The 27,737-nt window shown below is 36.3% G+C and overlaps 1 protein-coding gene across 3 annotated transcripts; it reads left to right on the forward strand.

The window, feature by feature from the left end:
• SLC7A2 (solute carrier family 7 member 2) lies at positions 1-27,679 on the forward strand. 3 transcript variants are annotated; one of them, XM_018069617.2, is made up of 12 exons: positions 1-146; positions 7,354-7,742; positions 9,035-9,190; positions 11,333-11,498; positions 11,848-11,984; positions 12,644-12,866; positions 15,337-15,476; positions 19,344-19,446; positions 20,836-21,041; positions 21,349-21,515; positions 22,127-22,235; positions 22,799-27,679. In XM_018069617.2, the coding sequence occupies exons 2-12, from the start codon at positions 7,367-7,369 to the stop codon at positions 22,984-22,986; spliced, it is 1,971 nt and encodes a 656-aa protein (XP_017925106.1). In that variant the 5' UTR covers positions 1-146; positions 7,354-7,366; the 3' UTR covers positions 22,987-27,679. The 3 variants fall into 3 exon arrangements, with proteins under 3 accessions (XP_017925106.1, XP_017925091.1, XP_017925114.1); XM_018069602.2 differs by lacking the exon at positions 1-146 and adding an exon at positions 154-256; XM_018069625.2 differs by lacking the exons at positions 1-146; positions 15,337-15,476 and adding exons at positions 154-256; positions 15,883-16,019.
• The last annotated feature ends 58 nt before the right edge of the window (positions 27,680-27,737 follow it).

The raw sequence follows: 27,737 nt of genomic DNA on the forward strand, positions 1-27,737 counted from the left end.
TTCTCTCTCTCCCTCTCTGCCTGCCTGCCTGCCTTGGCCGGGCGAATAGCTGACAAGCTCTCAGCCCTCCAATCGCTTGGGCTGCCAAGCCTCCACCCCTCGTCACCAATGGCTTCCACGCTACCTGCAGCTGGCTTTTAAAGCAAGTATGTTAATAAAATCACTTTCAGTCATTACTCTTCCATTTACAACGGCAGGAGTTCGGGACTGGGTAAGAAAAGCAGAAGTTTGCCCAGCAGAAGTTGCTCTGAATCAGGTTTGTAATGATGTTTACTGCTGAAAGAAGTAACCTGCAAGCAACATAGCTTATCATAGGAAACTTTGCCTTTAACATGCGTGCTTTTTGAGTAGCAAGAGCTGTGGTATACAGTTTGTTTACAATACAGCACTATTCTGTCTTTGGCAAAGTGCAAAGTACAGTGCTAATATTTAGAGGATGCAGATTATGTTTTCCTTCCCTGTCTGACTGGAAAGTGTTTCTGCTTTTGGATAATAAAGCTTTCCTTTACTGTTTTATGCATTGTAGACTTCTGTTACAGAGTGCTGCTTTCCAATTTTAGCACTTTAGTATTATTGAAATACATTACTTTAAATATTCTGAGGCATCAGGAGTTTTGTGAAAGTCTTTGGAACAATATGAACTTTTAGGACACTTGCAGTAAAATCATGTGTTGGCTGTGCATGTGTGTACACACATACATATGGAAATCATAGACTATACCTAGTTTTGCTTCATCTCTGAATTCTTTTACTTTTATATATTAGTGCACAAGATCTAATCAGTGCAATACTGCAGTTTTGGATAAGGCTAAATGTACTTAAGGGCAAACAAAAAAGATTTAATCAATTCTATAAATGGAAAATATATAAACTTTTACAGATTTTTCAGGAAAATGAGGCGAAAGGAAGAGGCTAAATTAACCTGTATTAACCGGTATATATTTATATTTTCCCATTTTCAGTATGTTAAAAACTTATTGGAGTGTTGTCTCCTGAATTGGTATGCTGTTTAAAATGTTAAATTATTGTACCTAAAATTTATAGTATATTATATAATATTAGTTCAACAGAATAGTTTTAAAGTAAAATATCTTTACATTACTTTGGCTTCAGGAATCATTAAACATACTTCTCAATAACAGTATTAAAACTTTCAGATGTTTTATATTGCTTTATAACAGTTACCTTCCATATGAGATTTTTATCTTTTTTTATTAGAGCTCTTAACTGAAAATTTTGTAGGAAAAGCTGAATGGTAACTACAGGAAAACTTTGTATTTTCTCACATGTAGCTTGGGTTTAATGTGTACTAACTTAAATTGCTTATGAGACATAATTAAATTAAAATGTGATTTTAATGGAAATAAAATTGGTGATGCATGATGCAAGTTACTTTTTTTGCTCCCATATCCACTTTTTTTTTTTTGCATTTTATTGACTCCTGTTTGGGATAGGAGTCTAGGTTAGGTTATTTTTACACGGAAAATACTTTGCAGAAATGGTAGATTTTACAGGACTGTGAAGCAGTCAAAGCAGTTTTAAATATGAATACAGTCCTTGCAGATGGAGACTTTGTTCCTTGCACTGTGTTTGTAGTTACAAGTCTTTTGACACCAAACTTTTCATGCTAGAAGGGGGTTAACAGTAGATGACTATTAAATGTTCCTGATCATTCACCTGAATGCAGAGCTGGTATGAATTATAAGGCCAAACTCTTCTTCTTGGGTTGGCAATCAGATGTGTAGTGGTCAAACAGTAAATGATCTGGTTTACAACTGGCCAGATAAGGCTGAAATTAGGAAGATTCTATTAGCAGCTACTGTAGAGGGAAAAAACCAAACCAAACCCATACAAAAACCCCAAACAAACAAAAAAAAAATCCCAAGACAATAAAGAACAAAAGTAATTGGAAAAATGTCTGTGCTTATTCAGGTACTCTGACAAATACCATGAATGTTCATCAGACATGAGGAAGCTTTATTGTTTTTTTTTCCTGCCTATGTTAGATATATCTGTCAAATTCTTTTCCTGTCTAAATTAAGTCCTCGTCTCCTGCCTGTCTCTTTGTTGAATGCAGTTGAAAGGGTAAAACTGTAAACAACATTGTGGACAGCATTCTTTCTAGGAATGCATTCAAGGAAGGAGGAGGTTTCAATATGGGCTGATATTGGTCCTCAAGTCTAAGGCACTTGAACTGGGACCTCCCTTTTACAGAGGATTGTTGGAGGCGTATTCTGTGTTACAGAGTAATCTGTAGCTAAATTAAAACTTAGTCCAGAAGAGATTTGAGAAGTGCAGTGGCCCAGCGCATGCAGAGCCAGAGAAGTGCCACCTCAGTTGTACAAACCAAAGGGACGTGCCAAAGTCGGTGACAAATGGACTTCACAGGTGTTTGCTTGTGACAAATGTCTCTGTAACACAGACTTCACCAAAGTAGAGCCCAGGACAGGTTTTAATGCATGAGAGAAGCATCAGGTTGGGTCTGCTCCTCACCTTAATTAGAAGTAACTGCACACTGTTAGTGAATGCAAGGGCATTTTCCATTTTTGGTTTCTTATCTCTAATTGCCTATGCTTAAACTCAGTATAAGCTCAGGATTCAGTCTTTTCTCTGTTTAAACTGCATGAACAATTCAGCCCACCCTGACTAATTCTACTTGCAGGCTACATGCCGTTGTTCAAAGGCAGGCAGATATCCAAGTCTGCTCCAAGAAATGTAGGACAGGTGTGTCAAAGATGCCTCGAAAGCACTCTCTTCCTTCTTGATTGATTACCCAATATATTGACAAAAACCCCCTTTCCCAAGCTGTTGAGTGTGCCTCCCCAGGAAGGCTCAGAGAAGAGCCAGTGCTCATAGAAGAGCTATGCAGGATATTCAACAAGTGCCCAGGCCAGCGCTGGCAGAGCTCGCGGCAGCAGAGGCCAAGATGAAGCAGAGGCCACAGTGTGCTCGGACAAGGCAGGCTTAGGCTGCAGCAGGAAAAGGAAGAAGTAAAAAGGAGCAGCTAGGAAGATACTGAATCCTGCTGGTCAAAAAGTAGGACAGATAATTTTTTAATGTGTTCACTTTTTCCTAATTCATGTTCCTCTATGTCTAAAGATTGACAGAAAAGAAAACCATGAGATTTGTCTCAAAGGAATAAGATCTGTGAGCCTGCAGCAATAAGACTGTTTTTAAGAGCGTGTGGTGGCGGTCAGTGTAAGCTTATCTAGGACAATACTGCCACCAAAAGGCATACCCGGCTGTTAAGTTTTCTGCTTCTATAGGTTTGTATTTGAGCATGAAACGTGCTTAGCCCCAGTGTTCTGATAAACTGTGCTTGTGAGTCAGTACATGTCAAAACTGAGTCATTGCCCAGGCTGTTCTCTTGGACTGGGTAATGCATTAATGGATCTGCTTTACAAGTGACTCCTCAGGAAAAGGTTACACTTGTCAGTGATTTCTGAAGACACTTTGTCACCTCTTATGTCTTTTGGTCCTGTGTGAAGGCCAAATATCTCTGTAAGCTCATCAGTTCTTCCTGATGCACCATCCTATCTTGGAATGTCTCAGCCATGTCTGACATAGAGTACTGCTCTTGGTACACAGCAACAGAAGTTATGAAGCAGGGTTCAGACATTGCTCACTATGCATATATACATAGTAAGTATAGGAAGTAGTGCAAGACATTCTGGATTGCATTGATTGTTGTAAAAGAACATTTGTTCATCAAGTCCATGTTAGGATGGATATACCTAAAAAGATATGTTTCCCAGGCATGTGAGGTGTTTTTTTTCCTCTACAAACAAAGGATTTTTATATTGAACTTTGTCTTTGGTTGTGCTGCAGTTTGTAAAGGCTAAAGAAGAAAGGCTGGATTTGAGTCAGAAGAGGTGTTTCCTCTTACTGGCTTGTGGCCACCAAGAACCAGCCTCCTGTCCTCTCCACAAGAATCAGAGAAAGCAGAAAAACTCCTTCTGTTTTGTCACAGTGATTTCTTCTCAGCAGAGAAAACCATAATATCTCTCACCTGGCCACTGCAAGATGACTCTAAAACCTCCTTGTCCCAAATGTCAAAGAAGCAGAGCAATCTGAGATGTCGTTTGAATAACAGGAGGTTTGGAAATTGTTTAGTGCTCTGAGAACAACATCTGCCAGAGTATTTTTTCGTGTTAATGAAATACCAAATGAAATATCATTTGAGGGGAGAGGGAAATAATTCCTTAAAAAAGCTATGTTTCTGCAACATTGAAATTGCTAAAGTGAAGGGCATGGAGTCACAAGAGCATTGCTGCCTGTCACCATGGGCTACAGACTAATGAGTATATTAATATAACATCCTAAGTGATTGCTACAGTTTCAGACGTGTCATTATGAGGAAAAAACATGATAGTGGAGTCAGGAATACTTGTCTAAGTACAGCCCAGGATAGATAAACCTGACTTTGTGGGAGTGGAGTGCCTAAGTCTCATACCCAAAAAACGGCTGCTCTTTCTGAAGAGCTCAGGATACACAGCAGGGGATTTTGCCAGAACACTTCAATGCTGATTCCCCTCAGAAGATCTTGTGGATCTCTGCTGACATGAATATCATCTGAGTTCTGAAACTGATGTATGAAATCTAAGTGGATGAAGTCTACACACCATGGGCAGATACTTATCTCTGGGAGTCTGGCAGGCTGCAAGGCCTACCTAATTGCAGAAAACCTTTGGAAACTTGCCTGTCTGCCTCCTTCTACTGTCCTGGGCCAGGTATCACCTTTCTGAGCATTAAGCATCTCTGCCCAGAGCTATTCAATTCCATTCACTATCCTTTATCAAATTCCCTTTACTTGAAAGGGAATGGAGACCTTTTTTCTTCAGGACGCTCCTTGAAGACAGAAGTGGCATGTGTGAGTGTACTTGGGGAGCTATGACAGGAATAGGGAGAAACTGTGTCTGCACAGATTTCTCTCTCACAAGGGGATTTTTTTTTCGAGCAATCTCGTATCAGGATGGCAGTTCTCTGACTCTCTGTTCTAGGATCAAACACTGTTAATTGAGCTATCCATCTTGATGCAAAGTCATTTCTGTTAGCGGATTGAACTATTGTAAGTAGAAATGTTCTTTACTGGTCTAGGAAACTGATACAGACCAGGAAGGTATATACCACCAGAATATCATCATCTGCTCTACCTGGAGTACTGTGTCCAGTGCTGGGCCCCTCAGTTCAGGAAGGATATTGAGGTGCTGGAGCAGGTCCAGAGAAGAGTAACAAGGCTGGTGAAGGGACTTGAGCACAAGTCCTATGAGGAGAGGCTGAGGGAGCTGGGGCTGTTCAGCCTGGAGAAGAGGAGGCTCAGGGGAGACCTTATCCGTCTCTACAACTCCCTGACAGGAGGGTGTAGCCAGGTGGGCATCAGTCTCTTCTCCCAGGCAAGCAGCAGAAGAGGGAATGGTCTTAAGCTCTGCCAGGGGAGACTTAGGTTGAATATTAGGAAAAAATTTTTTACAGAGAGAGTAATCAGACATTGGAATGGGCTGCCCAGGGAGGTGGTGGATTCACTGTCCCTGGAAGTTTTTAAGATGAGACTGGATGTGGCACTTAGTGCCATGGTCTAGTAGGCACGGCAGTATTGGATCAAGGGTTGGACTTGATGATCTTGGAGGTCTTTTCCAACCCAGTTCATTCTATAATTCTATGATAAATTAAATAGATTTTCAGTTCCCAGGAGGGTTCCACTTAACAAATCATGAGCAGAGTATAGATATTTATGATATGAGTTGGAAAGACAAACATCAGTTTGGGGAGATGGCAGATTGTATTGCTTGATTCTTACCAAACTCTTAGCCATCAACAATACAATTCAAACAAAAACATAAAGACAGAACTTGTACATTAATGCTGCCTCTTTGAGATATTATGTTCTATGGGATGCCCGTGTCCTCCCTCCCAAGCAAATGCTTTGGACCCTCAGCTATAATTTGTTTGAGTTGGGAAGCAGGATCATTGCTGTTCATGACAGGCACCCATGTATGGTGGATTGACCTTGGCTGGACACCAGGTGCCCACCCAGCCGCTCTATCACTCCCCAGCCAGACAGGGGAGAGAATAAGATGGAAAACAACTCATGCGTTGGGAAAAGGCAGTTTATTAAAGCAAAAGCAAAGCAAAAGCTTGTGCGCGCAAAAGCGAAGTGAAAGATAACAAAGTTTATTCTCTACTTCCCATGAGCAGCGATGGTTGACCACCTCTGAGAAGCAGGGCTTCAGCACATGTAATGGTTCCTCAGCAGGCAGCCACTGGAGACAGTGAATGCCTGCCTTCCTGGTCCTTGCCTCAGCTTTTATATCTGAGCTGATGTCATTTGGTATGGAATATCCCTTAGGTTAGTTCAGGTCAGCTGGCCTACTTGGGTCCCCTCCCAGGATCTTGCCCTCGATTGAGGAAGGAATGTTACAGTGTTGGTGCTGTGCTCAGCAGAAGCCAAAACACCAGTGTGTTATCAACACCCTTCTAGCCACCAATGGAAAGCACAGCACTGTGAGGGCTACTATGGGGAAATGAACTCCAGCTCAGCCAGACCCAGTACCCCATGTCACAGGCCAGAGAAGTGCTACTCACGTGCTGGCCTCCAGGACCAGGCTGGTCACAGAATCTGGGCTTGTGGGCAAGAGCTGATTGCACCCCACACTGTGATGTACACTCAGAATACTGAAGAACTGCAGCTGGCATGGGATGAGCAGTTAGCCCATCAGGTTTTTTTAGGTAATTGTCAGGGAGAGGTGTACAAGATTTCTTGAAGGATAATTAGATCTGGGAAACTTCACTGGTGCAGGAGAGAGTAGAAACACTTTTGATCTGATTTCAAGCAGTTCTCACTGAGCAAATTGTAAAGGCAAAAGTGATGTGTTTGAAGACAAAAGGAGATTGAATTGGCTCTGTCAGAATGCTGTATTTTAAAGCTTTTGCTGTTTATAGCCTTGATGGATGCCAAAAAATCCTTATTTATGTTGGTGTTGATCCTTATTTTAGAAGTTCTTATGGTATATGAGATAATATACTGTTTCTGTTTTAGAAATGGTTAAGAAATGGCCATTAGCAGATAAATGGATAAAATCTCTTCCTTTTTTACAGCAGTGTAGTAAACCAAAAGATAACAAAAGATCTTTTTCCCTGGGGACATAAGTGGTAAATATAAAATTAGGAATATTATATCCCTAATTTTTTTCCTGGGGAAAAAGCAAATGCTAGCTTATTTAACATCACAGAAGAGTGTAAATGTATTAGTTAGTAGATGTGATTAAAGTTATTTATGTAAATACTTTTTTCATTGTTTTTCACCAGTGTCTGTGCTATCTGTTACATTCTGCAATGATTTCTTTTATTTCACAGCTCTGCATCCACCATGTTGCCCTGTGGACCAGCTTTGTCCTTTATTAGGTGTCTGGTGCGGAAGAAGAATGTCAGTGGTGAAAGCCTTGAGGACACCAAGTTGTGCCGATGCTTATCGACTGTGGACCTTATAGCCCTGGGAGTAGGAAGTACCCTTGGTGCTGGTGTTTATGTCCTTGCTGGAGAAGTAGCCAAATCTGATTCTGGACCTAGCATCGTTGTTTCTTTCCTCATTGCTGCCCTTGCCTCTGTGATGGCAGGTCTCTGCTATGCTGAATTTGGTGCTCGCGTCCCCAAGACTGGTTCTGCGTATTTGTATACTTACGTTACTGTTGGTGAACTGTGGGCTTTTATCACTGGCTGGAATCTCATTTTATCCTATATTATAGGTAAGCTTAAGAACAAACATGGGTCTTGGTGGTTTCTGAGACAGCAGATATAAGATAAAGATTTAGGTCTGTCTTTCTTTTCTGTCTCTGTACTTAGCTGCTATTGCTTTTTAGTCCTGGTGAGATGAAATAACCAAAGTAATTTGATTAGGTTATTTCCTCCTGTGCATCCCTATTGCAAACAGGTTTTTTTGCAAGATATTTTTGTAAGAGTGTGTTTTGAGAAGTATGAACGACATACGTTGTATGAAAATTGGGTCAGACAATTCAGTGATGATGCACAAGAATAAACAGGATTTCACTGCTGTCTTTGGTCAGCAAGAATAATTTCAATAAAATCAATAAGCATTTTTTTCAGAATATACTCAGCAAGGACATTTACAGGGACCCAGTCTCACTTCAAGAAAGTCATGGTGTTTAAGTACTAATTTGCTACTATAGCATCATGCTAATTAAGCACTGTCCTATCAGGTAATCCCATAAAATACAAAGTTGACCAGATATGAAAAAAACCAATGCTTATATGGCAGATATTCTAATAACTACCTCAGTGCTACAGCAGAGATAACATTTTTTGATACAAAAATTATTTCTTCCAAAGGAACACATTCCTAACTTCCATTATATTATATTTTGTTTTAGCATGCCTCACTCATACAAACTGTGTTTTGTATGAACATGCCTAGCTCCTGTACCTAACTACAGGATGGTTGGCCAAATCATTAAAAAATTGATATGCCCCAGTATTGTACTAAAGTGTATTTCATGATAGGAGAGTTGTAAAAATAAGGTTGCATTTGGCCATGGCCATGTGCACTTTTTACCACGGGAGAGTATTAATTTTAAATACTAACTGTAGCAACACATATCTTCCTAATGATTTTTTTTTTTTGCTTTACTTCCAGGTGGGCAAACTTTCCTCCATGTTCTTTCTTAAAGTGCTTTCTTACATTATTTTATATTGTTTAAAATATGTCATATTGTACCTTTAGAAACAAGCTTCTTCCAGAATGACATCAGATATAAATTATGAAAATGAAATAATTTCTGCAATACTTTGAGAATAAGTGGCGCACAAATTTTTATATTTTAGTTGTAGAATAATATGTTACCATTTAACTACATACAAAAATTCTATTAAAGTTCTTCAGCAAAACAAACTCAATTGTAGCATAAGCTCTGCTTTTTAAAATGCAAATAGCAACAGGCTTAGTTTTATTTATTTTTCACTAGAAATAGCTATATCCTGCTGTATGTATGCAAAACCCTAAACATGCATGTGTTTTATGAAGGTACATCAAGTGTAGCAAGAGCCTGGAGTGGCACCTTTGATGAACTTCTTGGAAAACGGATTGGTCATTTCTTCGGTACCTACTTCAAAATGAATTACTCTGGGCTAGCAGAGTATCCTGACTTCTTTGCTGTATTCCTTATATTACTTTTAGCAGGTAAGACAAAATATCACTTCATTCATGATGGTTGTGATGCTTTACAGATAAAAATGCCAAACTGTAGTTTGTATTTTACTAGAAATGCCTTAATAATGTTTAAGGAAGTTCAGATGCACATTTTGTACTGGCAGAATGGCTCTGTGAATTAAATGTATATAATCCAATTTTCGTGTGTACCCTCTTCTGTTGAAGCTGAGACGTGACATAATCACTTGCCAGTACTTCTTTTATAAAACCCATGATACAGATTGAAGGTAACAGGAAAATTATACAGTTCTGTGTGTTTTCATGGCTTTATCACTGATAAATGCTTTCAGAGGGACCTTAAAGTTAAACTCTGTAGTTCAGTGATGTGATGTGGTCTCCTTAAAGAAATGTGGGCATTTGTAAGGGGTTTTTGCTCTCTAAATTGTTCATGGTTTTTTTTATAAAATAATGTTCTTCTCTTTAAGTCTTCAAAAGAGTTGTCTATCCTAGAATTTATTTGAGCTAAAGGGCACTCTAAGGTACTGGTATGAAGCAAAAGACCAGTTTGAAACCTGAGTAAACTTTTCATGTCTACTCTTCTCAGTCTTGTTTCTTTTTCATCTTTACTCATGTATCATGTTTTTAAATCACAAAAATTGACACCAACTACATGCTATTTGAGGGATCAGAAAACTCAAAACTATTGCAACTTATTTCCTGTTTGCATTAGAAATTGCTTTCCACAAGGAAACATTCTTACTGCCACTGGGAGTGAAGGAAGCAGGAAGAGTATTCTAAAGTGTATAGTTTATTTTCAGGCAATACTAGAAGCATTTCATTATTCAGCAGATGTCTTGTCATGTTCAGTCTCTCTATAGATCAAACCAAAGCAGCCTCTCCTGGTGTCTGTCGTAAGGAGCCAAACCCCCAGTGAGTGAACTGGGTGGAATTCACTGCTGAGAGGAGAGGCAGTGGGGATGGATCAGGGCTGTGTAGGCTGAGCAAGACACAGTAATTGGATTTTGAGCTGTGCAAAGCTGAATCATAGGAATAGCAGGTGATGTTTTACAGAAAATATTACCTGCTAAGCACAAGGAAAAGTACACAGAAATCTGGTTTGGGATTTTTTTTTCCTACAGAAAGGACTGAAAAAAATGCACAAATTATGAATCATACTGTATTAGGCTGACTAAGACACTAACTTTTTGGGAAAAAACTGAGCTGAAGAAACCATACACTTATTTCCAATAAAAATGCTGTTGGTGAAGAAAAATATATAAGATAACTTCTGTGTTCTGGTAAGATAGCAAATGTCTCATTAGTGAAGTCAGAAACTTTTCAGACATGATTTTGAGAGGCTTAAAATTTTCAGACTTAATCTCTAAATAATGAGGTAAGGTATGTATGTGATAATAGTGGAAATGCTTAGAGCGTAAAGGACCTGTGAAAGCTTTCCAATTGTATTTAATTTTTCCTGATCTGCTCACTGCCTGCTCTTCCATTAAACTGTTAGTACACTTAAAATTGTTATAAATCTAATGACACAGTATAATCCTGATGGAATAACTTTCAGATTGTTTAAGTGCACTACTCTGTAAGCTAAAGGATGTGTATTTCATATGATACTCTTTTCTAGGATCTCTATGCATCAGTGTTATGAACAGGATTTCTTTTAAAGGTTTCATTATTGAACTAGGAAACGGGACTTACTCTGTGATGAATGTGTCCTGGAAAATGTGAATAGGTTACATTATTAATCTAATAATTTTACTTCTATTCTTAATCTAAAGAATAATCGTTCTGTGAGGACAATAGATTCCACCAACCTGTTTTTACAAAGCATAGAATTCTTGTAGCTATTTTTGCTCCATGGATTAAAATAGAGATACGGATTTGCATCTCAGAGAAGCAGTAAGTAGCCATTGCTCAAAATATTTTTAAATACTTAAAGAATACCATTAAAGAAGCTTTTTCTTTTGTGGTTTCCAATACATTTGCCTATTGTCATGCTGTTAAAGAGTCTAGTAAATTTGTGCTACTGCTTTTTAAAAGTATAAAATCTGGTGTTGTTTTTTAGTATTATTAACACTACTTGCATATATACCTTCTTTAAAATGCTATTTTATCAGTTTAGTGGACCATTCACATCTATAAAATATTTTTATTTTACAGGTCTCTTATCTTTTGGAGTAAAGGAATCTGCATGGGTGAATAAAATTTTCACTGCTATTAACATCTTGGTCCTACTCTTCGTTATGATTTCTGGTTTTGTGAAAGGAGATGCTGACAACTGGAAAATAAGTGAAGAATATCTCAGAAACCTTACTGCAGTAACAGAGTAATTTTTAAAAATCTATTTACTTGCTCGTGTTCCAAGCAGTTTTCTGTTACACATGTTTTATTGGTATATACACTATTAGTGTTTTAATATGTTTTATCACAAACTTCAAAGTGAGTAAGATGATGGTTACTTGATTCGTATATTCTTCCTTTTGCTGTTATTTTTGTCTTTCTTACAAGCTTGGACATAAAAATGTCATCTCGTGCAGTTTTGTAAAGCAGAACTCTGTCTTGACGAGAACATTTTAACATGTTTCTCTAGAGTGATAGGATAGGAGAGTGCATGTGTTTGTCCTACCAATAATGAAAAATAAGTTCTCCTTCTGCTGTGTTTTTCTTCTTCATAGGAACATCTCATCCTATGAAAATGTGACAAGTATATATGGGAGTGGTGGCTTTATGCCATATGGTTTCACAGGAACATTGGCTGGTGCTGCAACGTGTTTTTATGCTTTTGTAGGATTTGACTGCATTGCAACAACTGGTATAGTATTTATATGTCTGTGTATATATGTTTAACATGATTTTTTTGTAAAAAAAAAAACATAAAACCCACAAACAACATAAATATCTGTCTACTCTTCTTACTTTGCTCTCTTCCAAACCTTCTTCAGTCTGTGTAGAGTGAACCTAAGTTCACTCCTGAATGTGGCTATAGTTATGGGAGGAAGTAGGAGATTTTGCTTATTTTCTTCCTGTTCTAAAGAAATTAATTGCTGCTTTCTAAGTCTGAGAAGTGCTTAGCATACAATTTTTCTGCTCAGATAATGTTAATCACTTGCTCACTTTTACAATTTTCTGACATGAGGTGTCTCTTCTAAAGGCTGGCTTGCATATGACTGATAGGGAATGAGTACATTGAACTATAAATTGTAGGTAAATAACTAGAAATACTGGGCTCTGAGTAGTCTAGAAATATAATGTATTTTATGTTCTTTAATTTACCTCTATTTTAATGCTGTTTCTGACAACAAAATAGTGAGTTTTGTTCTGTGTCTCTCAGCTTATTTCACTCAGATTTTTAAAACTTCTATTACAGATATGACTTAGATTAACAAACAATTTGTCTTTGATGTTATCTTTTAAAGCTGAAGGCGCAAATTCATAAGAATTTTTTGATGGGTTTTTCCCCCCTTTTTTCAGGAGAAGAGGTCAAGAATCCTCAGAAAGCCATACCTATAGGAATTGTGGTGTCCCTGCTTGTCTGCTTCATGGCTTATTTTGGGGTTTCAGCTGCACTGACACTTATGATGCCGTACTATCTGCTGGATGAGAAAAGTCCTCTGCCAGTAGCATTTGAATATGTTGCATGGGGTCCTGCTAAATATGTTGTAGCAGTGGGATCCCTCTGTGCTTTGTCTACAAGGTAAAGACATAGAAATACTGATTTTGCTGGGAAAAGCTGATGAATAATATATTACATTTATATGTATGTTCACATGTTCATTTTGAAGGCTCAGTCCATGCAAAGAATTAGCAGTAAGTATTAAAAGCAAGTTTTATACTTCATCAGGTCTACATCACAGTAGCTGCATTAATTTAGGTTTCTTTTTTTTTTTAAACTGTACTGTTATTGAACTCTATCTCTTTGGTAGAAACTTACTATTAAAGTATGTATTTTCAAACATATGACCTGCAAGTTATCTTTATTAACTGGTAAAATCAACCTCACCCATTTTGTCTTTTTTTGCTGTCCATTCCTGATGACTCAGCAGCTCTATGGGCTCTGTGCATTTACAGGCAAAATTGAAGAGAGGATTAACTAAACTCCACTCCTCATCTTTGTTGCCTGTCTCTGTTTTCCTCCAGTAGCCAGTCTGTCTTCTGACATCATCCTTTCCTGTGGTTTCTGTGTGGGTATTTGTGATATAGATTATAACTGTCAAAATATTATAATTTATTCCCCTTTGTGAAACTGTGGATGTAATCTTAACATGTTACTTTGATTAAAAAGATCAGGGAGGGCATGAGATATTTTAGTATGTATTCATATATATTACACCCCAATTTTGATGTGGTATAAACGCTTTCATAGAATAGAGAATTGCTCGATACTTAAATTCAGGGCCTGAAAAATGCTGATGCCAATCTTTTACCTGAGCTTATGTAAGTAAGGAGCCATTTGTGTAAGCTTTGGTGGTAAGAATACTGGCTGCCTTTCCACAAAGGCAAACATGATGCCTGTGGAAGCACTAATGCTAACAGCACTCCAAGATAACCTTGTAAGCAGCCTGAAGATGATGAGCATGCTGGCTGTGGACAGTGGTTTAAAGGAAAGGAATATTTAGATGTAGGAGGGGATAGAAAAAGGAAATAGTTCCAGAATGATGTTAAAAGAATTGTAGAGCTGACTGAAGAATGTCACAGTTAGACATTTCATCCTGGGATTATAGTTATTTTCTATCTAGTTGTCATGGTCCCCTCAGTTTGGAGGGTTTTACTGATTTTTTCCTTTACACTGATAAATAATGAAAGTTGCATAGAAGCAGAAACTAAGTTAAAGAAATTAATATTGGAAAGCAAAATGAACTGAGATGGTAAAATGCTTTTTTAGAAATTTGGACTATTAGTCTATTTTTCCAGTGTATTCTAGTGAAGAATTATATTTTCTTCTGTGGAGAGATTAATCTTTCAGTCTGTTGACTGATGTCAGTTTAGAACAAAACAAAGGAAACCGTATTTCATATTCCTCAGTGCAGAGGTATAATTAAGAAAAAATGCTGGGATGATTCTTTTGGTTTATACAGTTACCTCATAGTATGTTATTTCATGAACGTGTTTCCTCAGGGTAAAGATGTTAATATTTACATTATATATATGAATGTACTAGAAGAAGGGTAGTTTAAATGAGTTTTACAAAGCTACAGCTGCAAAGAAACATTCTTTTTGGAAGGTACATTCATACATCAAAATCACTTCATTTGCAATAAAACTTCTCTCATGTCTAACCTTAACACTTGTGTCTCACAAGTATTACTGGATGTATTTAGCATCTGTGGTATGTAAAAGCTGTGCCTTCTTTAAGTGATACAGTCAATTCTGCAAAGTAAAAAAAGAAACCATTCACCTGGTTAAAAACTAGTGTGCTTGCTGCAGAGGTTATACTGGCTATAATTTTGCATTTTGTTTTCTTAACTAAAATTATTTCTCTTTGAGGGAGAGAAATCACCTAATTCAAGAAGTATGTTTAAGAGCTTCAAGTTATCAATAGTTTAAAAGCGTTCTGTGTTTTGCTAATAACAAATCTAAATTAATTAGCTTTACTTCTTCCAAAAAAAAAAAATGAACAATCTTAATGAAGCTTGCCTAGAGGTGCTTTAATCAAAAGAAAAAATCTGCCCAATATACTTGTATGGTGCTTACTTTGAATTACTGTTAATCAGCAGCCTCACATGAAAATACAGCGTGAAAGAGATGATACTAATGCTTATTTATTTGCTGCTGCTTCTGACTGACAGAATTTCTCCAGGAATAATAAAGCTTAATTTCATAGTTAGTGTGATCTAGAACATGTTTCTGGTCCACTAACACCCAAGAAGTATGGTGATGGCAAGAGTAATCTTGCTAATCTGAATTCTGCCTGATGACACAATTTCATTACCTAAATCAATTAAAAACCCAATAATTTTAAAAAAGCAATCAACTTTGCAGTTAAAAAAAATAATTCTATTTGTGTCTGACCTGTAGTACCTTGGGCTATGGGGCTTTCTGGTTTTGTCTTACAGCCATACATTTTGTTTCTGTAGATGCCATTAATTAACATGGTTTACCTTTTCCATGATACAACTCTGCATGAACTGTGTTTGCCATGTTGCATGTGTTTGCTTTTTACTCAGTCTTCTTGGATCCATTTTCCCAATACCACGTGTAATCTATGCTATGGCGAAGGATGGGTTGCTTTTCAAATGTCTAGCTCAAATCAATTCCAAAACGAAGACCCCACTAGTTGCTACTCTATCGTCTGGTGCAGTAGCAGGTGAGACTAAGAGTTGATCATTGTAAAGAAAGGTGCACTGCTAAACATGTTGCATATATGAAAATAAACCACTGTTGTGCAGCTTTGACGTGCTTCAGACTGAAATGGTCAAATCTACTTGTTGCTAGGTAAAGTAGGCTACCAGTAAAACTTTTCTCTACTGCAGATTTTGTATCTGCTGGTTAATCTCGAGTACTTTCAAAGCCTAGGTTCAAAATAAACAACAACCAAAACCAAGAACATCAGTCAACCAAATAAAAAACCAAAAGCAGCAACACAGAGCCTAAGGAAAACTATGCCTGAGCCCATTAACTCTTCCAAGCTTTCTTTTTGTGTAGTTGGGTTTACCAATAAAGCATTGTGCTTTTAATGACCTGTATTTGAACTATACATTTTTCTGTTCTAGTCTTCTCGGCTCTATGTTCCCTTTGCCCCGAATTCTGTTTGCCATGGCACGCGATGGTTTACTCTTTAGTTTTCTTGCCAAAGTGAGTAAGAGGCAGGCACCAGTTTCTGCCACCTTGACAGCAGGGGTCATCTCTGGTAAGCTCTCAAAGCCCGTGTTACTTAAAACTGAGATTTAAACACTCTATGCACGTGCATGGTACTTTATATTTTTGAAAAGGGCTGCTTGTTAATTATCCTTGCATGTACAATGGGAATAAAATTACTGAGTAATCAAAGGGTCTAAGAACTCCCGATCATGCAAATCATGGTGGTGGTGATGATGGCCTTAATGTCAAAGAATTTGATTTTTTTTTTAAATATTAACCCGTTGTAGGTGAATAAGCTTATTACTTAATCTGAGTCCCTTAGGCTGATGCTCTACTGACAGGGTTTCCTTGTCTGATGTACTCATAATATACTTATCACATCTATAAGGGAGGGGGAAAATAACTGACACATTTTTTATTATGAGATATAAGAAAAAAATTATATTTTCATCAGGGTCTATTTTCTTGTAAAATACAAAGATTTTTTTAATTGTCTTTCAGAGAAAATGATTCTGTTTTTGTAGAGGCTTACCAAGTTGTGGTTGAGGGATATGTGTGTATGTTGGGGGGTTATGTGTGTCTGCACATATATGTATACACATACATGCCTACATATATTTTAGCAAAACAGTATTTTGGGAGCTGTTGCCAACTCTTAATGTTGATTCTTGACATACAACTGTTTCAATTCTGTCCATACTTCTTGCAGAGGTACATGTAGCTGTGCCCAAATTCTGTCATTTAAGTGGAATGTCACAGAATCACAGACTATTCTGAGTTGGAAGGGACTCGCAAGGATCATCGAGCCCAGCTCTTAAGTGAATGGCCCATGTGGGCATCAAACCCACAACCTTGGTGTTAGTGCCATGCTCTAACCAACTGAGCTATCTCAGCTTATGTCTAATCACCCTGGAAAAATGGAAGCTCTAAAAGGATTTAACTCAAAGGCAAATAAATAAGTTTTTTAAGTAATTCAAACATGAAGCACATGCCTTAGAACATTTAGCAACCCTGGCTAAAATTAATCTCAAATAAAAGGTTCAGAAATGAGACCACAATATTTTCATTTATAGGCAGGGGATTTTCAGATGCCACAAGACTGGAACTGCTCACACCATGTACTTGACAATTATGCAGAAAGGCACAGTCATTGCCTGGAGACTTCCCACATGAAGCATTATTATCAGTTCCCTTTTCTTTGGTCAGAGTACAAATAAATTGCTTAGGGTTACTTTTATTGTTTCAACTTTATATTGTTTATCTTATCGACATATTCTCCTACAATAATTTGGAAGTGTGGTTTCGTGGGACAAAATCAAGATCTTTACCAGAAATCACAGTAATGATGAGAAGAATGAAAACCGTATCCCCCAGCTGGTAAAGTGGTTGATGCAGTTACACAGCCCTCACTGTAGCTATGCTGCAACCCTCATCGGACTGCTTTTAGAGAGTTTGGGGCATTTGGTGTGTCAACAGCTGATCTGAAAACAGCTTTATCTACTGCTGGAGAAAGAGTAATTTCTTCTTCTATTAAAAAAAACCCAACATACTTGGTAACTTGTGGCCAAAGATAGTTCTGCCAGAATAGTTATGGATGTATGCAACAGCTTATATGATCTGATTTTTCTATGCATTTGTAGCATGAAAGTCTTAGAGCTTTAAGAAATGTTAAGGAAATTAGATGTTTGGCCATTTAATTAAAGTTACCAGGTCAAGACTACAGCTGAGGCAACTGTCTCATGGTATTATGTGACTTACCTTTTCACAGGTGATAACTGCAATGGTGAAAGTCTAGCAAAATGTTTTGGTGTCAGTCCAGTTTCATCATAAATGGATCTACCATTGTCTCTTGGAGTAGAATTAAGAGAAGTGGAAAAGCGATACTGTGCCTTTTTTTTCTCTTAGTAAGAAACAGAGGCATTTTTCACTTTATCTCTAATGTTAAAGAACATTCTGGACCACAGAGTAGCCTTTTGAAGCTAGGATTAAAAATTAAATATAGCTACTGTACATGAGGTTATAGTAGGTTCTGTTCTTCCTCGGCTTTGCTTACCCATGCACTTTTGAACATGAAAAGTAGTGAGGTATTCAGAAATCTACTCCACAGATTAATTTTTGGATTCAGGAACATCCACAGTCATTAAAGAAAACAGGATGGCCTTCCTTAATTGGAAAAGGAGACTCACAAATGATATAAAAATTCTGTAATCCAGCAGTTTTGTTTTCAGAATATCACATTTTGCTTCCTCCTTCGGGATCAAATACCAGGCGAAAATGTGTCTGTGTGTTTGTGCACTTATGCACCTGTTTACAGATACATTAACAAATAACAAATATTAACAAAAAAAATAACAAAAGTAACAAATATTAAATATAAATATTTCTGAATATAGAAAAATTTGGGTGTGCATATAAACACAGTGTATAAAGGCTACCTTTAAGTTTCTTTTGATGTTGAGATTTGATGTTTGAGATGCTTCAAAAAGTCTGCATCTCAAAAATGTTAATAAAATACAAATTGGAATTAGCCTTTCATTTAGTGATGGCTTCTGCTAATTTCTTGATGAACTATGTGCATTTGTGTGCAGACAGCATAGACAAAGACAGTCCAGAATCTCCAAAGGAATGTGACATTAGCTTTTATAGACACAAGATTTCTAGAATTACTCTCAGGATCATAAAAATTTCTGCCTTTGAGTTGAATGATCTTAAAAAAATTTATTCTTGTGAGATTTTGCTGGCCTTTCCTGAAGGCCACTTGAAAACTATTTTTAGTAGGACAACCATTAAAAAAAACCCAAAACACAAAACTATTTTATTTGAGACAATTTCTGAAAGTCCTTTCTACATAGAGCTTTTTCCCAGCTCAGCAGAAATTTTACACCCCAATGACTAACTGGGTCGGATTACTTTTCCTGGTTTGGCAGTGGGATCCATCCTTTCAGCTTTGGTAAGATTCTGCTGCAGGATCTGAACCTCATCCTATAAAATATGTTTTTAATATGGCCCCATTGTGTGCAAATACTTATGTCCAAATAAGTCCAATATGAAGCGTTTGATTATGCAGCATGACTGTACGGCTCATCAGTGCCTATCTATAAAGATTAGATTCCCAACTGTAGGCAATTAGGTTTGGGAACTATACCAGTGGCTTCAAAAATGTGGTTTTAAGGATTACCATGATTTCACTCATACTGCTGTCCATAAAACAATGTAAAGTTAGACTCTGGACAGATTTGAAAATCTTAGCTTAAAATGTCTTAATATTAATCTTGGCACTTATGGTTTGACTTGATGGTCTTAAACATCTTTTCCAATCTGAATGATTCTATGTCAATCTCATGGAAATTTTGCATTATTTTTTCTGTTTTAGCTATAATGGCATTTCTGTTTGACCTAAAGGCTTTAGTGGACATGATGTCTATTGGTACACTTCTTGCTTATTCACTTGTGGCAGCCTGTGTCCTCATCCTTAGGTGAGTTAAAGACAGCCTTCATATTCTACTGTGATTTATTTTGTGTTGGTCAGTAAATAAAGAGAAGTCACATTTACAGGGCATGTTTTTTGCTAGATGGCCAATAGCTGTAAGTGTATAAATTATTTCTAAGAAGCAGTGACCCATCAAAGAAAGCAATGGTATATTCTCATGGAAGTAGAGCAGTTAGTCAAGTCAAAGCTTCATGTGAAATCTAAACACTTTTTATTTTCCAGAAGTAGTGTTGGTCCAAGCATTAGTCCCAAAGGTACTAAATATAAGCTTGTGTGCAGAATTCAACAAATGATATTTTGATATGAATACAATCTTTGCTTTACATCACGCCTATTACATTTTGGGGACTATATGTGAAAGGTGTAGATGCTCTAGGTCCTTCACAGGATGAACAAGTTCAAATAATTGCTTTGTTTTACACTAGCCAGAAATGTAAGATCAGAGAAGTGCTTCAAGATATGGTAGCCTTCAAAGAGAGAACAAATATTATCTCTCAAAGAAAGAGATTATAAATACTTCTCAGTAAAACTCTGGTATCTATCATGTTTGTAAACTGTGGAATTAAATTTATATATTGGTAGCTATAGCTCGCTTTATTATGTATTGTTCTTTTAAAAGAAAATTGTCCTTGAAAATTCAGTCTTTATTACTTAAGGGTAAGTGATTAACTTAGAAAAGTGTAACAGCTTAAATTCAGTTAAAATTCACTGTTGCAATAATCTACACTTTAAAAGAGAAGACTATTTTGTTCTATAGTGACTTATTTACCATATGTATTTTTAAAAATACACTTAAATGCTAACAAAGCAGATGTAAAATTTCAGTTTATGCAGTTAGTAGGCCTCTTACAGGATGGGAAACAAGTCAGGAACTTTCTCTGCTGTTGACCAACAGAGCCTGTCCCCTCTTTTTCTATGGGACTGGCCATTTATCTGACCCATTTGTGCATTCAGGTAGGTTTAAAAACTGTTCAAAAAATCCCAAAAAAACCCATCCAAAAAGTGAGTTGCTATAGTTTTTTTATATATGATACTGACTACCGATGCTATTGTGTAGGAGTCGGGTTACAGGAAGGATGCTGGATGACACCTTTTATATGCATCTCAAAGTAACCTGTGACTCCCTTGACCAATTAACGAGGGCATCTCACTGCCCATGTGTGGGAGTACTTCGGGACTTCATTTCCCAGGATGCCTCATCCAGCATCCTTCCTGTAATCCAACTCCTACACTATTGCAGTACAGTTATAAATTGTGAAATTCTTATGCACTACTGCAAAGAATTTAGTATTTAAATACATTCCTAGATTCATATTGCTTCAAAACCCAAAGTAAGCTTAATGTTTTTTTATTATCCTGCTTGTTTTATGCATAGATACCAACCCACTGTAACCTATGAGGAACCAAAATATTCTCCAGAAAAAGCAGCTTTGGCTGCAGCTGAAAGGGGATCTGCAGTAAGTGAATCACAGATAAATATGATAGAAGAGAATCGCTTCAGTCTTCAGGCCCTGATTAATCCATCCAGTTTACCAACTGAGCAGACAGCAACTACTGTTAACTTTTTAGTGAGCCTCTTAGGTAAGTATTCAGCTGTCCAAACTCATATATGCATTAACATAAATAATGGAATTTTATTAAAGACAGAATTAAAAATTCACTGATAACATGCCTTCTTTCTGTCCTAATTAATTTGCTTTTATATAATGATTCTATGCCTTTATACTTCTTGATGGATCGATCTAATCTGCAGTCTAGTATATCTTCTTTTAATTAAACATATTCATGATAATACTACATATTGAAGACTTGCTATCAACTCTTCTTAAAAGTCACTTCCTCTTCAATGCAGAAATTGACTTTTTCTATAATTTTGTTTGTCATACAGCTTGCTTGGTTTGTGGCTTGAGTGTCCTCACTACATATGGGATTCATTTCATTGCTAACTTGGAGCCCTGGAGTATTGGCCTTCTTGCTGTGTTAGCAGTGTCCTTCATAGTTACCATTCTCCTCATCCAAAGACAGCCTCAAAACCAGCAGAAAATGGCCTTTATGGTGAATAACATATTTACTCTGTTATTCTCTAATGAGAGGTTTTGATGGATTCTAAGGGGTGGGACAGAGAACTCAGACACTGGAAAACAATTCAGAAACTGATGAGAGTACAATCACTTGTCTGTGTTGTCAGCAGTCCTTTGGGCCACAATATAGTTCATACCTCCCAGAGTATAAGTCCTTTCATTTTGTGCTTTCACTTATGTTCTAAGATCAATTATTTAATGGAAATAATGAAGTATAGTGATGAAAGTCAAGGAATCTGGTGGAGCTGGAGATGCATTTCAGAAAGAAGTGATATGTACATAAATATATTTTTCAGCTGTAAATACAAGAATTCATTAGTATATGTTCAGCAGAAAACTGGAAAGTTTTTCTACAGCCTTAGAGAATATATATTAAACACAATGTATTTTAAAAGTTTTTAAGATATGTAGAAACTGGTGGTCAAACCCAATGAAAAAGACAATTTCACTATATAACAACGGCAAATAAAAATTCAATTCTTTATTAGTGGTTATATGTGTTACCTCTAGTTTTTGTTATATAACAGAAGTGTGATATGCAAAAAATATATATTTAATATAAACATATTAAATATTTCCTTTTAGGTTCCACTATTGCCATTTTTGCCATCATTCAGTATACTGGTAAATATTTACTTGATGGTGCAATTAAGTGGAGAAACTTGGATTAGATTTAGCTTCTGGATGGCACTTGGTAAGTAATTCTGTTCATTTCAGTCACTTCATAAACTAGAAATCATGAATCTCATCTTAGAACATTCTTTTCCTTTAAATATTTGAAAAAACCTCTGTGATGTATTAAAAGTCAGCTTATATTTCTGATCAAAAAAGAGCATGCTTCAGAAGAAGTATTTATGTGCAGTCAAAATCGTAGATACAGTTTTGAGGTAAAAAGAATTCCAATAAGCCACAATTTTTTTTCCTAGTAAGTATAGCCAAAATTATGTAGGAACCTGTTTGTAAAAGGTTTCTTTTCAGTATATCAGTCATTCTCCTTTTAGATCTAGGAAACTGTATTCATTCCATCTAGACATAAATTAGTAGTTTCCATGACCTATTAGAGCATTTAATTATGTAAAAATTATGCACTGGAATTTCCCATAGAAATAGAAAAGACCTGAAGTATGAGCTCTGATTCAGATACCTGAAGAAGAAAATTGCTTTGCAAAATATATTCAGCCAGAGAGAAATATATGCATTTTTAATGCACTACTTGCCTGAAAACTCTGTGAACGTTTTTTTTTTTCCTTTTGGAAGGCTTCCTCATTTACTTTGCTTATGGCATCAGACACAGTGTTGAAGGTCATCGTAATGATGGAGATGATGATTCTTGTTCAGAAAATAGTGGGTTGAAAGAAAAGAACCCTGTGGAAGAACTGGATGAACCTGAAAATGCAAATGAAAGGGATCAATTTCTTCCACATGAAAGGACAAGTGAATGTTAATCTCTGCCAACACACAAATCTTTTAAACCTTTAATTGACATTTGCAGACTGAAATTTCAAAAGCTTTCTGCCAACATTGTGCTTCTAGAAAGTGTTTACTACAAGGCCTGACTGATATTTTGGACAAGCTGCTAATCCATCTTCATCATTTCAGAACTGACAGCATGGAGATTAATATTTATATTAAAAAAAAAAAGAAAAGTACCCTTTAGCAAGCAAAAATTTGGAGGCATTGTTTGAAGTGTCATCCAAAATCACTGGCAACCATCAAATATGAAGAATTTTAGAACCGTCTGCCAGAAGTTCTGAATATTTGACAATGTGTTGTGGACACAAGTGCCTTTCATACTTTCTTCTTATCTCTGTTACATGTTTTGGTCACAATCTAAATTTTCTTCTTTCTACTGAAGTAACTCTCATTGGAGATAAATTTCATTCAAGCCTGGAAAGTATTTGCAAAATGAATGGTAATTGTATGGATCAGATACTTTGTAAAAAGTAGAGGACCGTATATTTATGTAAAAAGAAATAATTGCTTACCTTTATTAATCATGACTACTAATCAGTAGTCCTAGAGAACTCAAGCAGTAAAGGTACTTCGAAGGTTTTTAGTCCCTCTAAATAATGTTCAAGATTTCTACTTATGTGAATACCTTTTCTTTAAAAGATGCTGTATAGAAGTGTGTATAGCATAATACTCTCAAGAGGAGCTATGTTGTTTTCTGCAAAAGTATCTGGGAATTAATCTGTTGGTCACAGTATTGACAGTGACAGTCATATGTGATTTAGCAAGTACTGTGCTTTTGATTTCAGAAGGGCCAGAATTTTATCCCTGACTACATAAATTGGTACTTACATACAGCAGTCATCAAGTTTTTCTCCTTACTACTCATTTAGTAATACTTTCTTTTCCTTTATCATATGCCAGAACTGATATTTCTGATATTGGTGTTACACGTGGCTTTTCCTCAGAAGACTTAATGCACAAAATCCCAGCTTTCTTTTCAGATGGAAGGGGAGGTTTAAGAAAACAGAGGTATGAGCTTTGGAAAAAAACCTTGTCAGAACAGTATTTCTGCACTTCACTAAGCCTTAAGCATGTCAGCACTTTTTTGTGAGCAAAGCCTACCTACATCCACAAATCCATTAATGTGGGTATGATGTCTAAATGCTAATTTATGTAAAGAACGAAATTGTTGTGGCAGTGCTGGGTGAACAGTTATTTTAATGCTGATAAAAATAGAAACTGTTCCTCTTTCAATATAAGTCATGTCACCTCTCAAAGGCACCCAGACGTTTTAGCACTTTTTCTCAGCAAGTAGTAGGCTCAAGTCCCATGAAGGATTCTACAGTATGAAGTAATTTTGCAAGAATGTATTTACAAAAACAGTTTCCCTAGACTAAGAACTGTCTTGGACTTTGTCATGGAGAGTTGCTGGTACTAATCATTAGTATTAATCTCTGTTATTACATGTAAAAACTTTAGATGCCACGAGAGCTATATTGGTTGACAGTGAAAAGCACCTTATAATAGCTGGAATTTCACAACCAACCAACAACAACAACCAACAACAATACCCAAAAGTACAAAACAACCAAACCCTCCAGAAAAAGAAAAACCAACAAAAAACTCCCAAACTAGTTAGGCTGCTTCTGTCTCTCTCCTGTTTTTTTTTTTGTTGTTTTTTTTTTTTTCAGAGTAATACAGCACTCTTTTTAATCTTAAAATTACTTCTTTCTCAGTAGTCTTAAATCCTCAGCTGCAAAAAAAAGCCATTGCTGTAGGAGCAAGTCAGCAGCGCCCACGTAAAGTTTTTGTACGATGTCTTTACAAGCCTACAGTGAAACACAGCTCTTTTAAAATTCTTTACACATCTCAGTGTGTGGGAAGCACAGACTTACTTTTTCCTATGGCTGTTGATGCCACAGAGCAGGCCAGCCAGGCTCCCAAGGTGCAAACTGCTGCTGCTCTTTGATGTGCAAGAAAGACTGCATTCCCTCCCAAGGCCATCATATAGAATGGATGTGTGCACACCTGTCTATGCATTTGCACCTGTCTGGCCCCTAGTGATTTTGATGAACTGGTTAAAATAATTTCTATATTGCACTGGAATTTTCCTTTGAAAGGATACTGTCAATATAATAAACTTCTGACTAAAGAAGGCTAGCAAAGGCCTTTGGAGAGAACTAAAGGAAATAAATTTTCTAGCTTATTTACCTAATGGATGTGTCAGCAGTTTGTGTATTGACAATGTCCCCTTTTATTTGTATGAATATTTCTCCTCCCTGCTCCTTGTTAGAGAAATTATTTAAAAACAATAGAATGTGCCTGCACAAATGTTGCTAAAGGAGATGGAAGGAGCTGCAGCATGGGAACTATCCACATAACTAATAAGATATAAAATGAAATTAAAGGAGAGTAATCGGGTACTCCTGGTTTTTTCAACTGTGGAAAGCTTATTTATATGTGTGTATAGTTAAAGTCACTATAAGTCAGTGACTGAGTAAAACCAGACAAGCCATAAGTAAGATATTTATGGTAAGTTTGATATGCATTTGTATATGCAGTCGTGAAATTCCAGGTGCTTTAATGGGGCTTTGCAGAAGCAAAGGACATGCCATGCTAGTCCTTACACAGGAGCTGTGGATGAAACAAATCCTGACTTTGTTCTCACATTTGCTCTATGTCTGTACTTGCTGAGAGAGCAGCTGAAAGCACAAGTCCAGTGGAACTAAATTGTTGTTATTTTTTAACACAGTTGTTGATATTGTAAATTGTTCTGTGCAAATAATAATGGTATGTGTTAATACAAAATATCTATTTTTGGAGGTAGCCTATTGGGATTTTTCTTCCTTTATAGAAAAAAAATCCTCCAAAAACTTTATTTGCATTGGTACATTCTCGATATGCCATTAGATAAAAGAATTATTTTTACCTAGTTGGATTTAAGAAAGTAAGACAAAACTATATTTAACAGAGCACAAATAAATGTGCTTTTTGTTCTGAGGAATAAGAGTTATAAAACATTTCTGAATCATTCATGTTATCTGAACTGATGTTCTTGTGCTATTCCAGTCCTGATTCTGCAATAGAAAGTTTTATGAGGTAACTTAGATTTCATTGCTTGTTATCATGGATGAAACTATTCTATTAATAAGTATGCTTTTTCCTGCACAACAAATGCTGGTTAGGTTCCTGAAATTTGTCATAATATGTTTATGTTTCCGTGTGTTAAAGCCATTTATATTATTTGCTGTTGGAGAACTATCAGAATAAATGTCAATAGTAGTGAATACAGAGTTACTTACATATATGAATTTAACTGTGTCATCCAGAAACTTCAAATGATAAAATGAATTTAGAGGCAAAACTTGGTAAAGCTTAAATGTAGATTTCCTATTTTATTAGATGATAAATATACAAGTCTAGTCCCCTTTTCCTTAAAATTTATGCAAATATATATATACATATATATATATTTAAGAAATATAAGGCATAGTGTTTTCATGGAAGTTTTAACAAGTGCCAATATCAGTGTGCCATAAGCATCCTGAGATGGTGAAATCCTTGACAATGCAGGAAATCTGTGTGGGACTGTGCAATCATTTTATTCAGATATGAGGCCTTTGACATCGAGGTGCATTTTTTACGGTAGGAATTAAATTCACAAGAAGGCTGGCATGTGTTACTTGAGTGCATAAAAAAGAAAACAAAAGCACCTTTTTAATGCTCTTGGGCCCTAATTCTTCCTAGACTTGCTAGGAAGTTTGTACAAACTGCAGTATGTTCACTGAAAGCACTGAGGTTACTCAGTGTTAAGCAAATATATATTTTACAGAAAAAGCAGGAGGTATTTCATATGGTATAGGATATTTGTATTTGTTTTTAATTTCCTGTACCTTTAGTATTTCTTTCAGGTATATGTTTTGAGGACCTCTGCATTTTTAATAGTTGGACCTTTCCAAAGCTAAATATAATGCCTTTACCATGTGTTGATCTATTTTCCATTTGATTTTAGAAATCAAACTCCCTAACATTAGCTAAGTTGAAGGATTGCTGTGCATTGACATGCAGAACTATGTATATATATATATTTTATTTTTTTTTTTAAATTTTCAGTTGGACAAATTCTATTGTCTTTCTATGTTTCATGAGCCTTTTGCCAGGTAAACTCCAGCTTCACCAAGATTTTTATATTTAGGAGGGCTTTTCTCTTTCGTGTTACCAGAAAGTAAAGCGTGAAATATGTGTTTCATATCTTTAAAAACAGTTATGTGTGCATCACTTTAAAAAAACATTAGCATTCATATCCATTTTAACTTTTCCTTTTTGTTCATATGTACATTTTAGTGATTATTTCTATATTATGTGCTGCTGAGCATTTAAAATGTTGATAAGATGATTATGATGCAACTTAAACTACAAATTTTTATTTCTTTGAAGTGCTCTACCAAAATGAAAAAAGTTTTGAATTTTTATGAATGTAAAAATGCTTATATTTAAGAATATGGTGCTTTTTTCCCCACTTTACAATAGAATTGTTATCAGTGACATTTTTAGTTACCTTAGTTCCAAATTCTGATGAAAATTGCATTGCTCTTCATTTACTGTAAAATATGCTTTGTGGGATAAAAATTGTGTATTTGTTCCATATTTTTTAAATAAAGCTGAATGTCACTTGTATGTACTTCATACAACAACTGTAACTTTAAACACCACTATAGTTTTAGTTAACACTAAAATAATATAA

This window comes from Manacus vitellinus, unplaced genomic scaffold (genome assembly GCF_001715985.3).
Source record: "Manacus vitellinus isolate BGI_N305 unplaced genomic scaffold, ASM171598v3 scaffold_0_pilon, whole genome shotgun sequence".
NCBI classification, from domain to species: domain Eukaryota; kingdom Metazoa; phylum Chordata; class Aves; order Passeriformes; family Pipridae; genus Manacus; species Manacus vitellinus.